At 37.1% G+C, this 14346-nt stretch overlaps 1 protein-coding gene across 1 annotated transcript in view; it reads left to right on the forward strand.

Annotated features, from left to right (window-relative positions):
• Nucleotides 1–4628: 4628 nt before the first annotated feature.
• Nucleotides 4629–14346, forward strand: part of LOC107568537 (synaptic vesicle glycoprotein 2C-like) — a 32362-nt gene continuing 22644 nt past the window's right edge. Inside the window, exon 1 of the mRNA XM_016254499.1 lies at nt 4629–5414. Within this exon, the coding sequence (XP_016109985.1) occupies nt 4823–5414 (592 nt within the window). The 5' untranslated portion in view covers nt 4629–4822. The remainder of the gene's footprint in view (nt 5415–14346) is intronic.

Below are 14346 nucleotides of genomic sequence, written 5' to 3' on the forward strand. Positions count from 1 at the left end.
ACACACACACACACACACACACACACACTCTCTCTCTCTCTCTCTCTCTCTGGTATATGAGTGTGTCAGCTGATCAGTGGAGTGGATCAGACAAAGAGTCCCTCAGCACACAGAGCTGTGACCTTTGACCTGTAGTCTGAGCCACTGACAGGAAAAGCACAGACATTCACTTTACACACAGTAACCCGCTGTGTGTGTTACATTTATGTAGTTTGAAATGACTTCTTATGACATACAAATTATTTTTTTTCATTATCAAGATTTTAGGTTCAAATGTATTCCATTTCACCATTTTAATTCGCTTTTTGTTTTTCCATTACACTTAAATAGTGTACTGTGGTGTGTCAAATAAATGTATAAATGTACAAATATATCATATAGTCACATGTAATTTAAGATGTGCAATGCAGCAACATTTTTTCAGGTTTTTGTTTTAGTCCAAAGATAATAACGCAAGAACTGCACCTTTTAATCCCTCACAGTGTGCTATTTCACCAAAGTTAATTCTACAACCAAAACAACTTATTTTTTAGGTAAATGATAAAATCCTTGTGTATGTACAGTATGTACAGTCTATATATTGTTCTTGAGTTGCTGTATGATTATTGATGTTTCAGTGTTTTGCAATCAGAGACTTCATTCAGAGAGGAAATAAAAAGTTCTTTAAACGTTAAACTTTTAAACTGCTATGATTTAGAATGTTCTGTTCTCTTTGGAATCTTGAATTTAATCTTATTTCTCTTTATCCTCTTTATATATCCTGGTTTTATTCAGAATATAAATATAATTTATTGTGGCTCAATCCACTCAACTATTTAGGGTATTAACATTTTTTTTGTTTGTTTTTTAAGGCCAAAATTATGTTCTATAATGTCATAGTTGCAACTTTTAAAAATTGTAAATATTTACAATATATATATTGAGTTTACAAAAAAAATATTTATCTGTCTAAATTATTTTTCTTTATCCTCTTATATATCCTGGTTTATTCAGGAGAAAAATATGATTTAATATGACTCAATCCACCTAACTACTTTCGATTATATCAACATACAGTATACATATATATATATATTATATTATATTTCAAGCCTATATAATGTTACAGCACTGTTTAACTCCTTATATCATGCAGTTTCACCAAAATCAGATTTTTTTTAATAGATTGTACTCAGTCTGTACAGTTTTTACTGTAGAGGTAATAGATCAAACTGTAGGAATCTGTCTACATTAGACACACACACACACACACACACACACACACACCATTGCCTTCATCCAATCTGTGCAGGCGTCCAGTATGAGACTCTCACAGCTGCTGGAGAGTCCCAGTGACCAGTGAAGCCTTCAGCTATCCATCATTACATTACTGCAGGATACACATATATGTGTGTGTGTGTGTGTGTGTGTGTGCAGTCTTTAGTTGTGTAAGAAGTTTACAGCTTTTTACCAAACCACCAAGTCTTATGAACCACAGATCTGTTTTCCGCAAGGTGATCCAGGGACAATGGAATACAGCGCGACCTTCCTCGTGCAACTTTATAATTACTCACTGCAACATATCATCAAACACTAGTCATTAAATGTTGATTTAATATGACTCAATCCACCTAACTACTTTCGATTATATCAACATACAGTATACATATATATATATATTATATTTCAAGCCTATATAATGTTACAGCACTGTTTAACTCCTTATATCACGCAGTTTCACCAAAATCTGATTTTTTTTTAATAGATTGTACTCAGTCTGTACAGTTTTTACTGTAGAGGTAATAGATCAAACTGTAGGAATCTGTCTACATTAGACGCACACACACACACACACACACACACACACCATTGCCTTCATCCAATCTGTGCAGGCGTCCAGTATGAGACTCTCACAGCTGCTGGAGAGTCCCAGTGACCAGTGAAGCCTTCAGCTATCCATCATTACATTACTGCAGGATACACATATATGTGTGTGTGTGTGTGTGTGTGTGTGCAGTCTTTAGTTGTGTAAGAAGTTTACAGCTTTTTACCAAACCACCAAGTCTTATGAACCACAGATCTGTTTTCCGCAAGGTGATCCAGGGACAATGGAATACAGCGCGACCTTCCTCGTGCAACTTTATAATTACTCACTGCAACATATCATCAAACACTAGTCATTAAATGTTGAAGGTGTGTGTGTGTGTGTCGTTCGTTTGCCCTGACGTTACACGTATTTAGTGCAATTACCTATTTGTGAAGGGGTCAAACCGCTCGGCTTACGGCTGATGCTGCAGCGTCCCGCGAGTTCATTCCCTTTCCTCCCCCTCCCGCGCTCACATTGGGGTTAATGCAGAAAAACGGGTGTCGCATTGATTACATCAGCCCTCGAATGATGTCATAGTTACGTCAGGGACTGCCTTTATTTGGTCTAAGAGGAAATTATGCCATGCTTTGCTGGTTTTTAGGTCTGGCTGCAGCGTTCCGGACATGCCGTTTTGAGGGAAAGTAATTTTAATGAAAAGGCTGCTTTCATTTGACCAGATTTGTGATTGATTGATCTGTTGTTACGTGTTACGGGTCAGGTCTGTCACGTCATGTCTTCTTACAGTATTTCATGTTAAGTGCATACTGTATAGGGTGTGAGAGAGAAAGCGCTCGTGTTCCCCTCCGTGATTAATGAGGGCTTCTGCGACAGCATCAGCGGCCCGTGAAACACGACTGTTAGAGAATCATTCGTTTCGTTTCAGCTGAATCTGGACAGATTTTGCTGATTTTTCAGAAAAGAGGCCAAACATACGACCGACTCATTTCTGAGAATCAGATCTTTTGATTAATTTGTTGTTTTATGTCTTCATGTGTTCCCAAACCTTGTGATTTGATCTTTTAAATCGGTTTTAATAAATGACAATGCTGAATATTCTAATCAAGATTATGCTTTTCCATAGCAAAAACTTTTCCATGCATTTAGAGTCTGTGAACGGGTTCATTAAAAAGAACTGACTCAAAAATAAAATGAATCGTTGATGAATCACATTTTTTAATAATCAGAATCAGAATGAGATTTATTGCCAATTATGTTTGCTCACTCAAGGAATTTGCCTTGGTGACAAAAGGATTCATTAATAAATTAATAGTTTTAAAAAAATTATTTATTGCATTTATATTATACATAAAGAAATGTTTCTTAATGTTTTAATGTGTTTTGTTTTCCGGGACTAAAACACCAAAACTAAAGAAAATAAAAAGTTATTTCTGGAACTTCTAAAGGTTCTTCTATGATTTAGAATGTTCTGGTTCTATTTGAAACCTTAACTGTAACCTTAATTCTCTTATGAATAGAATAGAATAGAGCCTTTGTGTGATGCACCAAACTATCTGGAAGTGTTTGGAGTGGAAGGAAAGTACGATAAGACTGTACTGTTGTATTGATGCACCTTATTGTAGAATTTAATTGCATTTTTGTGGACGTCGTCATCACAGATGGAATATTCTCTGTTATATTCTCTGGTTTTCTTCTCAGAGATATCTGGTACGTGTGAGATAGACTGATAATTTTCAAAGAGATTCACTGAGTTTACTGGGGTCAGAGAAAGCGAGTGTGTGTGTTTATTTGTTACACATGTGTGTGAAGTGTCAGTGTCCTGTAATGTCTGCGTGTGGAGGTCTCTGTCCTGTTAATGTCCACATCTCTTCCTGTGGAGGTGAACAGTGTGAAGCGGAGCTGTGAACGCATGCAGTTAAACTGGGCTCTCTGTCCTCTGCCCGTTGTGCCGGCCTGATTCATGGCACTCCTGTGTTTCTGCAGGGCACATGAACACCTGAGATCTGCAACGCTTTCACTTTTTCAATTACAGCTATTCAGTTAAAACCAAAAATACCCAGCTAATTCAGACCTGAAGTAGACTGAAATTTGATAGTAATTTAAAGTTTTTAGATTGGATTTTCTTTGATTTGTGAGTGGATAGATAGACAGACAGATAGACAGACAGACAGACAGATAGATAGATAGATAGATAGATAGATAGATAGATAGATAGATAGATAGATAGATAGATAGATAGATAGATAGATAGATAGATAGATAGATAGATAGACAGACAGATAGATAGATAGACAGACAGACAGACAGATAGACAGATAGATAGATAGATAGATAGATAGATAGATAGATAGATAGATAGATAGATAGATAGATAGATAGATAGATAGATAGATAGATAGATAAAATTGAAAAAAATAATACAAGTTAATTTTATATTGACACATATTTGAATGATAAATTATATATATGTATATATATGTGTGTGTGTGTGTGTGTGTGTACTTTATATATATATATATACAGTGGGTACGGAAAGTATTCAGACCCCCTTAAACCCTTAAATCTTTGTTATATTGCAGCCATTTGCTAAAATCATTTAAGTTAATTTTTTTCCTCATTAATGTACACACAGCACCCCATATTGACAGAAAAACACAGAATTGTTGACATTTTTGCAGATTTATTAAAAAAGAAAAACTGAAATATCACATGGTCCTAAGTACTCTCTCTATATATATATATATATATATATATATGTCGAATTAAATTTAAGTTTGTGCCTGTAGTAGAGAATAAAAATATGACTCTGTTTCTTCTCCCCGTAGTTCCCTTCCTCTCTGAGTGAATGAAGCTGTCCATCAGAAGGAACCACATACGTCACGCTCTCCTGTCCACTGCTGTCTTTCTCCAAACCACTGGACTGACCCACAGTGACGCTGATCTCGTCCTCTGAAACTCACATTTGATTCCTGACTGGTGGAATCCACTTCTGCAGCTAAACAGCTGAACTCTGCCAAGATGGAGGACCCGTACAGAGACAGGACATCTCTGGTCAAAGGCGCTCGTGACATCGCCAAGGAGGCGAAACGCCACGCCGCCAAGAAGGTCAACAAAGTGGTGGACCGTGCTTCGAACGAATACTCCGGCCGCAGCTACAGCCGCTTTGAAAACGACGAAAACGAGGGCGCCGACGAAGACTGTTACAATTATCAGGACGGCCAGGCTCAGCGAGAGGATGACGAGGGATCCAGCGACGCCACCGAGGGCCACGACGACGAAGACGAAATATACGAGGGCGAGTACCAGGGTGTGCCTGCTGGGGGCGGGGCCACGGATGGGCGTGGCCAGGTGGCGATTGGCCAGCTGTTGACGGATGGAATGAAGGACAAGCGAGAGCTGGAGAAGGAGAGAGAGGCGGATGAGGAAGAGCTGGCGCAGCAGTACGAGCTCATCATGCAGGAGTGTGGACACGGACGCTTCCAGTGGCAGCTGTTCTTCGTGTTGGGCCTGGCACTCATGTCTGACGGGGTGGAGGTGTTCGTTGTGGGGTTTGTGCTGCCCAGTGCTGAGACGGACATGTGTGTGCCCAACTCTGGAGCCGGATGGCTGGGTGAGTGATGAAAGAATCGCACAAACAAACAAACACCATGGTAGGGTCTGCTCTGAAAATACTACTTTCATGAAATTGGCCAGTTAGTTTGGACTTTTTCTTTGCCAATGAAAGTAGTTTGAAAAAGAAGCCAAATCATCAAGCATGAGAAAACACACCGCATTATGATATGGTCAAAGGTTGTCAGTCCAATCAAACAGTATTTTTATTTACAATATTTAAAATTAAATTAAATTTAAATAAAGTTTATTAAATGTAATATATATAGCCTATATATATATATATATATATTATGAGTCCAGTCAAACTACAATATTTTGCTGAAATTTCTAGCCAGAAAATATAGGCAAAAGTGGAACTGAAATAAAAAAACTATTAAACTTTTATTATATATCACAGTTTTTACAAAAATATTCAGCACAACAACTGTTTTCAACATTGATAATAATCAGAAATGTGTCTTGAGCAGTAAATCAGCATATTATACTGATTTCTGAAGATCATGTGACACTGAAGACTGGAGTAATGATGCTGAAAACACAGCTGCGCATCACAGAAATAAATTTAATTTTACAATATATTCAAATAAAAACATTTATTTCAAATTGTAATAATATTTCACAATTTTTACTGTATTTTTCAAATAAATGCAGCCTTGGTGGACCGAAGAGACTTCTTTCAAAAACATAAAAAATGTACCAGCCCCAAACCTTTGAACTGTAGTGTAAATTCTAAATGTAACAAATGTAATTTCTCTCACTTTTTACATATGATTGATAGCATACGTGATGCATACAGTGTTAGAATATAATCAGCTGAAAGTATTGAAATCACCTCTGCTGTCTAAAACTGGAGTCTGTAGGAGCTGACTGGATTCTGGAGCTGATCCTCTATTATTCATCTCTGTCTTTGTACCCACACATTTCTGTCTGTACTCACATGCTGTAAAGACGACAAGCTGCTTTTTTCCGCCCTTTGATGTAATGGAGGGTTTTTTCCTGAGTGTGTGTGTGTGTGTGAGGGCTTTTAAATGGTGTGTAATGTGGGTGGTTGTGTGGTATTTGCCAGCGATACCGTCCTGTGTCGTACTTGTTGATGGATCGTGTGTGTGTGTGTGCGTGTGTGTGTGTGGGTAGAGTCTGTCGTTGTATTGTTCAATGATCTCTCTGGGTCTGGATGAGTTTATTGTTTTGGCAGCAGGTAGTGCAGCACATGTGTGGGCTGGGCAGATTTGAGCGTATTTAAGGAACTGGAGTGTGTGAGTGTGTGTGTGTTTCCTTCACTCTGTCTGTTATATAAGTTTATATTTATCTATTATATGCTATTCATGTACATGGGTCAAAGACATTAAGATGTCCGCATCAAAAGAAATTTACAAAAGTGATTTATGTCAATAGAAAGCACATTAAATCTAAGTAAAGTGTCTACTTTTAAGGTTTTTGGAGAATAAAATGTCAAAATAATGTTACATTGTCATTCAGTGTAACACAATATTTATGTAAAAATTCAAACAACATGCTTATTCTGACGTGTACATATTAAAATATATAAAAGAATAAGGGAGCATATTAAATGTTATTGTATTTTAAATGAGTAAAAAATTCTTACTGACAAATGGGCAAAACCTAGGATAGTCAAATTGCAACTAATTAGTATTTGGGGTGAAAGTAATTAGTCTTTTAATATGTCATAAATAGATTTTTGTTGTAAATATGCCTGACAAGATTGTTACACTGAATGACATTTTAGTGGGTCTCTTCTGTAAATCAGGGGAAAATGTATCATATTTAATTTTTTGCTCAGAAAAACAAAAACAAAATTGCAATTAAATTAAACAGAATTTTGTATGTGTGTGTGTGTGTGTGTGTGTGTGTGTGAAAAACAACAATTTGAAGCAGTATTAAACTTATTGTTTTTATGCTTAAAGCCTTTTTCGTCTTTGACCCACATACATATATACACAAAACATAAACCAAATTACAGAGCTGACATTCTCCAGATGTTTTCTAGATGTTTTGACAGAGCACTGTCATGTTTAGCATCTATATTAATTACATGGCAGTTTATTATGATAGTTTAAGTAGTAAATGCAATTATAAGTTGCTTTGGTAGTCGCCACATTTTGTATGTATTTTCCCCCACATTCTGTTTTTTTGTTTTGATTTTGTTTTTTGTTTTAAGGTCCGTTTTAATGGTTACATTACATTTTAGTAATCAAAAAGCATATCTAATTAACTGAATTCATGAAACAGACTTGACGAGTCTCCATGACGACGTTTGAGTTTCTGTGTATATATGATATGGCAATAGTTTTTTATCAAATGAAAACAACTTTGTTGCATCAGCAGCTGTCGAGGTCATTCATTATATCGTGATTGGCTGTGATTGTGTCGCATCTTGCAGAATTTCGTCTTTTCGCGAGGACAGAAAAATGATTAGTCTCTGGAAACTTGCTGCATCATGTCTGAAGGATATGGTGAAACTGTTATTTGATGATTTTTGGTGTTGTTAGGCCGTACGGAGCTCATTTCTTTATTTCATCAAACGCTGTAATGCATTTGCATGTTCATTTGCGTCATGCATTTGATGCACATGCATGTTGAATTATTTGAGTAAGCATAGTTGTAAATCAAATAATAATTAAATAAATTACCAGAAGGATGATTTCCTCTCCTCCTGCTTTATTCTCTCTCTCTCTCTCTCTGTCTCTGACTGGTTAGTGCAGATCAATACTCCACACTTAGTCTTGATTAACTCTCCTCTTCTGAAGACATGCGTGTTTTATCATTCACACACGGGCTCTGTTTCAGATCCCACAGAGCTCTCTAACTAGACAGAATCGTAGCCTTGCTGCCTTCTAAGATTCCTCTTTTTTTTAAGTCTAAAGGAAGCATTGCACATATCCTGCATTGATATGACAATTCCAGAATGCATTGTACAGTAACAAAATCATGGCAAAAAATTTGAGAGTAATGCTGACTATAAATATACTTGTAGGTCTATTTTTATAGTTATTCAATAGTTGTTATATAATATTTAAATGGGGGGTCTAATGCTATTTCATGCATTCTTACTTATTTACACTGTTAAATAGTTGGATTCTCATGCTAAACATGTTTCAAAAAAACGAGTTGGACGTATGACGGAGTATTTCTGTGCCACATACACTCCTTCAGGAAGTGTATACGTTTCGGAAAGTTTTTTTTTCGAGTATGGCCCTGCATGACGTCATAAAGGGCGGAATTCCTTGTAAGGGCACACACACATCAACCTGGGCTGCGTTTCCCGTACAACGACGTAACTCGCTGATTAACCACCATAATACGATGCATTGTTGTGGAAACAAACTAGCTAGTCAAATTCTAAAGCAACATACTTTTATTATTTGTAATGAATTCCAGTGAAAAACATTTGAGCTGAGAGAAGGAACATACGTTTCATGAAAAACTAGCAAGGACAGATTCAAATAAGTGTGCAGTTTCTGTAGGTGGTTTGCCGTGTCTGGAGGTTAGTTTGAGTTAGTATGCACCATGTGTCGGCAGCTCACTAGCTTCAGCAGCAGGTAATGAACAGCGAGGCTCAGAAATGACTCCTTACAGCCACAGCGAGACGCTTTTCATTTGTCCGCCTGCTGCAGAGCTTCCATTATCTCTTATCTTTCTTTCTCCATTCTCCTCTTCTTCTTCCCCTGCAGTAAAGCTGCTTTATTTACCCTCTCTCTCTCTGTAATCAGCCGCTCTTTTCCTCCTCCTGTCCTCTTTGTGCCCGTCGTACAGGACGACTCTTTCCTCCTAATGACTCTGGAACGATAACGGCTGAGAAACACACACACACACACACACACACACACACATGCATTAGCAACAGGAACTTAACACAATCATGTAAAACACACACTGTTAGCCTGCGGTCGGATCAATAACTCTGATCGATCAATTAGACGGCAGGCGGAGCGGATGGAGATATTCCGTAGTCCCGGATAAAGAGAGCTGGCAACCACAGATGCCATCGAAACTACATGTTACGTAATTTGACCGTGAAACACACGTGTGGTGAAGAGATCATGCAGACTTTTATTAACCCTCTGTGCTGTTTGTGTGGCGGTCAAACATTACACGCGAACACCGTCGAAACACACACACACACACACACACACACACACACATGCATTAGCAACAGGAACTTAACACAATCATGTAAAACACACACTGTTAGCCTGCGGTCGGATCAATAACTCTGATCGATCAATTAGACGGCAGGCGGAGCGGATGGAGATATTCCGTAGTCCCGGATAAAGAGAGCTGGCAACCACAGATGCCATCGAAACTACATGTTACGTAATTTGACCGTGAAACACACGTGTGGTGAAGAGATCATGCAGACTTTTATTAACCCTCTGTGCTGTTTGTGTGGCGGTCAAACATTACTGATTTTTTTTTCTTTTTTTAAATTTCTATTAAATTAATGTACTATATTTTAGTTTGATAATGTTTTTTATATCAAATTTTGTAAATGACATTTCTTTAGAAACTGAATCTGTGATAAATCTTGAATGCTTTGGAGCACAGACTGAAGTTTGGTCTCTTTTTAAAGAAAACGCTTGGCACATCCCTCACGAAAATTAACCATGATTTTATTATAGTAATTGTATAGTAACCATGTTTTTTGGCATATTGATTACTATTTGTATAACCTTACTGCAAATAGCATGTATAAACTATGGTTACCATGGTTAATTTGTGGTTACCATGGTTTAACTGTAGTAACAATAAAACCATGGTTAATTTTCATAAGGGATTATTGCTAAAGTGAAACTAAAATTATACAAGTTTATCATTATTAAAAATAAAATAAAAGAAATAAAAATACATTTTACATGAAATATATATTTTCCAAAACATGTTTTACTCTAAAACTGCAATACAATCTAAGTCAGAAATCTAAACAAGCTGTGTTCCAAATTTGAGGTAGATATCACAAAAAAATAATGTTTTTTTAAATTGATTTTGTTTGGATGCAGTAGCAAACATTTCCACTAGAAGAAGTTCATTCATTTCCAATGCAGGACAATACACATGTAACTATTTATTCAGGACCATTTAACCATTGTGAACCATGTTAATGTTTGTGTGTGTGTGTGTGTGTGTGTGTGTGTGTGTGTTCACATAACAACTGCCAAAACCGTTACCAGGTTTCGTACCATTCCAATGCAGTAAAAAAAATTAATAAAAAAGTTAAATTTTTCAGTCAAAAATAACCGAAGAGCCCCCGAGGGTTAAGACATCGTTTTTTGAAATAGTATACATACAGAAAGAGCGAATGAAAGGGAGAAGGATGCAGCGCATGTGATGTGGGTGATTCAGCGCAGCCATTAGCTGGTGTGTTGGATAGATAGAGAGGATGGAGTGATGGAGAGATGAGCAGAATGAACTCTGAGAGGTGAGATGCTCTTCTGCTGAAAAGACCCCTGAGAGGCGTCTGTAATATGCTCGACACTTTCTGATTTCACGCTTTACTGCTCTCTCTCTCTCTCTTTCTCTCATACTGCAGTCTCAGCAACATCAGATGTTGTACCGATCAAGCTGATGTGTGTGTGTGTGTGTTGTGTATATATATATATATATATTAAATTCAAGAAATTAATACTTTTATTCAGCAAGAATGCATTAAATTAATCAAAAGTGACAGTAAAGACATTTATAATGCTACAAAAGATTTCTTTTTCAAATAAATACTATTCTTTTTAACCTTCTATTCATCAAAGAATCCTGAATAAAAGGTTTCCACAAAAATATGCAGCAGCACAACTGTTTTAAAAAAAACAGTTATAATAGAATAATAATAATAAATGTTTCTTGAGCAGCAAATCAGCATTATTTCTGAAGATCATGTGACACTGAAGACTGGAGTAGTGATGCTGAAAATTCAGCTTTGTTCACAGAAATAAATTACATTTTAACAGAGATTCACATAGAAAACAGCTATTTTAAATCGTAATAATATTTCACATTTGACTGTATTTTTAGATCAAATAAATGCAGCCTTGGCGAGCAGAAGAGACTTCTTTCAAAAACATTATAAAACCTTACAAACCCCAGACTGTTAGTGTATAACAATGAATAATAATATGTAGGACCAGTTATTATTGTTAGGTGTATTAATTTAAATAATTAATGAAAAGTATATTGTATCGGATATTCAAGTGTTTCATCTACTTTCATTTTCATGGACTTTTAATTTGTTTAGATACAGTTTCTGTTTTCTTTTGTTCTAGTTCTACCCGTCCTTAGTTGTCATGGTTTCTGAGTTGATGGTGTGGTTCTGTTCAGGTGTTCGTCTTTAACCTTGTTGGCTCTGTGTATTAAACTCCCTCTTGTTTCGGTTCAGTTTGTCTGGTCTCATCAGTGTTTTGTTTAGTTTGTCCTTGTCCTTTTTTGGATTCTCTTGAGTGTGGATTATTAAAGACTTTTGAATCTTCATCTTCTTCTTCATGTGCTTTTAACAACCAAGTTGTGACACATATATATTTTATTACAACATTAGTTTTTATTTTTAATTATTTATTTGTATTATTTAAATTAGTTAATGTAACCTATATACCAATACTGATCGGTATACTATATATACCATATTTATTTTATATATATATAATTTTATATATAATTTTAATGTTTATTTTTAGTTACCATTGATTACAATAAACCGTAAGTATTTCTGATTTTTTAATTATTATGTCTCTAATAGTCTATAAGTCTAAAAGGTCTGCATAAGGTCTGCAAAGCATTTATTCCATCATCTTTCCTCATATAGTGAACTTTGTGACGTCATGTGTTCAACACCATGGTGAGATGTCATGATATACATCAGCAGAGCAAAATAACCCGTTTTCCACTCTGTATTTCTACAGGAGCTCAGAGTCTCATGCGTCATGCTGACGCTCACCTCAAAACCACAGCAGGTGTAGATACAGCAGATACTGACCACACTGTCTGAACAAACAGATCAGATCTCAGTCATCGCCAGAGAAATGACAGCGTCGACTGACAGATCAGATCCGAAAAACAAATATATGTGTGTGTGTGTAATCATGCTTGATTAGTCTTTATCTGTCCAGAGCTTCTGTAATGAAAACATACAGGACGTCCGGCCCGCCCACACTCGTCCTGTCCTGCACTCTGATTGGTCGAGCCAATCAGACCAAATTTAGTGTTTAATATACAGTTATGAATCTTACCCATTAAACACACGTTGACCTTATCATGAGTATTTTACAGTACATGACTCTTTCCACACGTTTTCCAGTCCCTGTTTTTCATATTCCCGTGTTTGGAGTTGTCCGTCTCGCTCCGGTTGTTGCTTGCACGGGTTTCCGCAGGGATTTTCTGACAGGATCAGGGGAATTACAGGCGATTCTCTGAGCTGAAATCAGTCAGAGACAAAGAACGAGAGAAAAGGAAAGTTTGCTCCGCAGGAGCTGATTACTCTCACTGAATGCTGGGAAATTAATAACAAGAGCTTTGACATGTAGATTCAATTCACTATCATAATCACACATGAGAGGAAAGATTACACAACGAAAGAGGGGAAGACGGCACAGCTGTACAACCAAGAGAAAATATGAAGGAAAAATTGATTTTCAGTGATTTCTGCACCGTTTAGAAACATTCTGTGCATGATATTACAAAATAAGCGCATTTAATAAGCTAAAGCCCCATATTTGAGCATATATGTTTGGTTCTTAAAGGGGGCATGACACACACAGTTTCACCCAATCTCATGTTAATCTTGAGTACCTATAGAGTACTACTGCATCCTTCATATCTCCAAAAAGTCTTTAGTTTTATCATATTTATAAAAGAAAGATACAGCTTTACGATTCTCTCCAGAAAAGCCGAGCTCCTGGAGGCGCACCGTGGGCGGAGCTAAAGAGTGACGCGCACTTGGAAGCGCGAATGCCAACAAAACAAGACATTTGATGCCGTTTCACTTACCGTCTGCAGTTCTGAATCATGACCGGGATCTTTTATAGCTGGACCGCTCCATCTTTCAGTATCAAACCATGTGCAAATCCAGCGTCGAACTGGGCCTTGTTTATAAAACGTTCGTCAACAAACACACTTGTGAAACTCCATTGCTGCTCCGGAAAAACAAACTGTCTCCACTGTTCACATAACGCTGGGTTCTTTAGGAAGATGAACAAAGTTATCTTTCCCTTACAACCAAAAACACACTTCTTTGGATTGGAGACATTCTTCCCGAGCAAGTCCCGTGCAGCGCTGCCTCTGGATGAAGCACGTTGATGGGCGCGATCTTGCTCTCGCTCTCGCTTTGGTCAATGTGTGCACGGGCGCGCGCTTGCGGGAGAAATGCCCATATAAGGAGTTCCACCCTCGTCTACGTCATGAAGAGCCACGATCGAAAAAAACTCTCCGAAACTTGTAGGAACCCGGAGGTAAGATTTTTGGCACAGGAATACTCCATACGTCCAAATTGTTTTTTGAAACTTTGTCCATGCTTAGCATGAGAATCCAACTCTTTAACAGTGTAAACAACTCTGAATGTATGAAACAGCATTGTACCCCCCCCCCCTTAAAGAGCCTCTCGTCGTTTGATCCGCTGAAATGGGTTTATGTTTTCAGTGCCACAGAAGCTCCTGACCTGGAGAAACGAGAATAACCTTGTTCTTTATTCATGCTTCAGTGACACGAGCTGCTGTGTTTCCCCATAGATAAACCAGCACAGCCCACTTATGAATTAGTTTAGGTTTGAAAAAGACATAATGAAGCTCCATTCGTGGTTGATTTAGTAGAGCAGGTTTAGTTGAACTATCCAGTGTGGGTGTTATTCATCCTAAATAGTATATGAGATAAACAGCATAAAAGTTAAATAATTAATTTTTTTTATTTATATAAAAAAAAAAAAAAATAATATA

This window comes from Sinocyclocheilus grahami, unplaced genomic scaffold (genome assembly GCF_001515645.1).
Source record: "Sinocyclocheilus grahami isolate Dianchi unplaced genomic scaffold, SAMN03320097.WGS_v1.1 scaffold1255.1, whole genome shotgun sequence".
Classification (NCBI taxonomy): domain Eukaryota; kingdom Metazoa; phylum Chordata; class Actinopteri; order Cypriniformes; family Cyprinidae; genus Sinocyclocheilus; species Sinocyclocheilus grahami.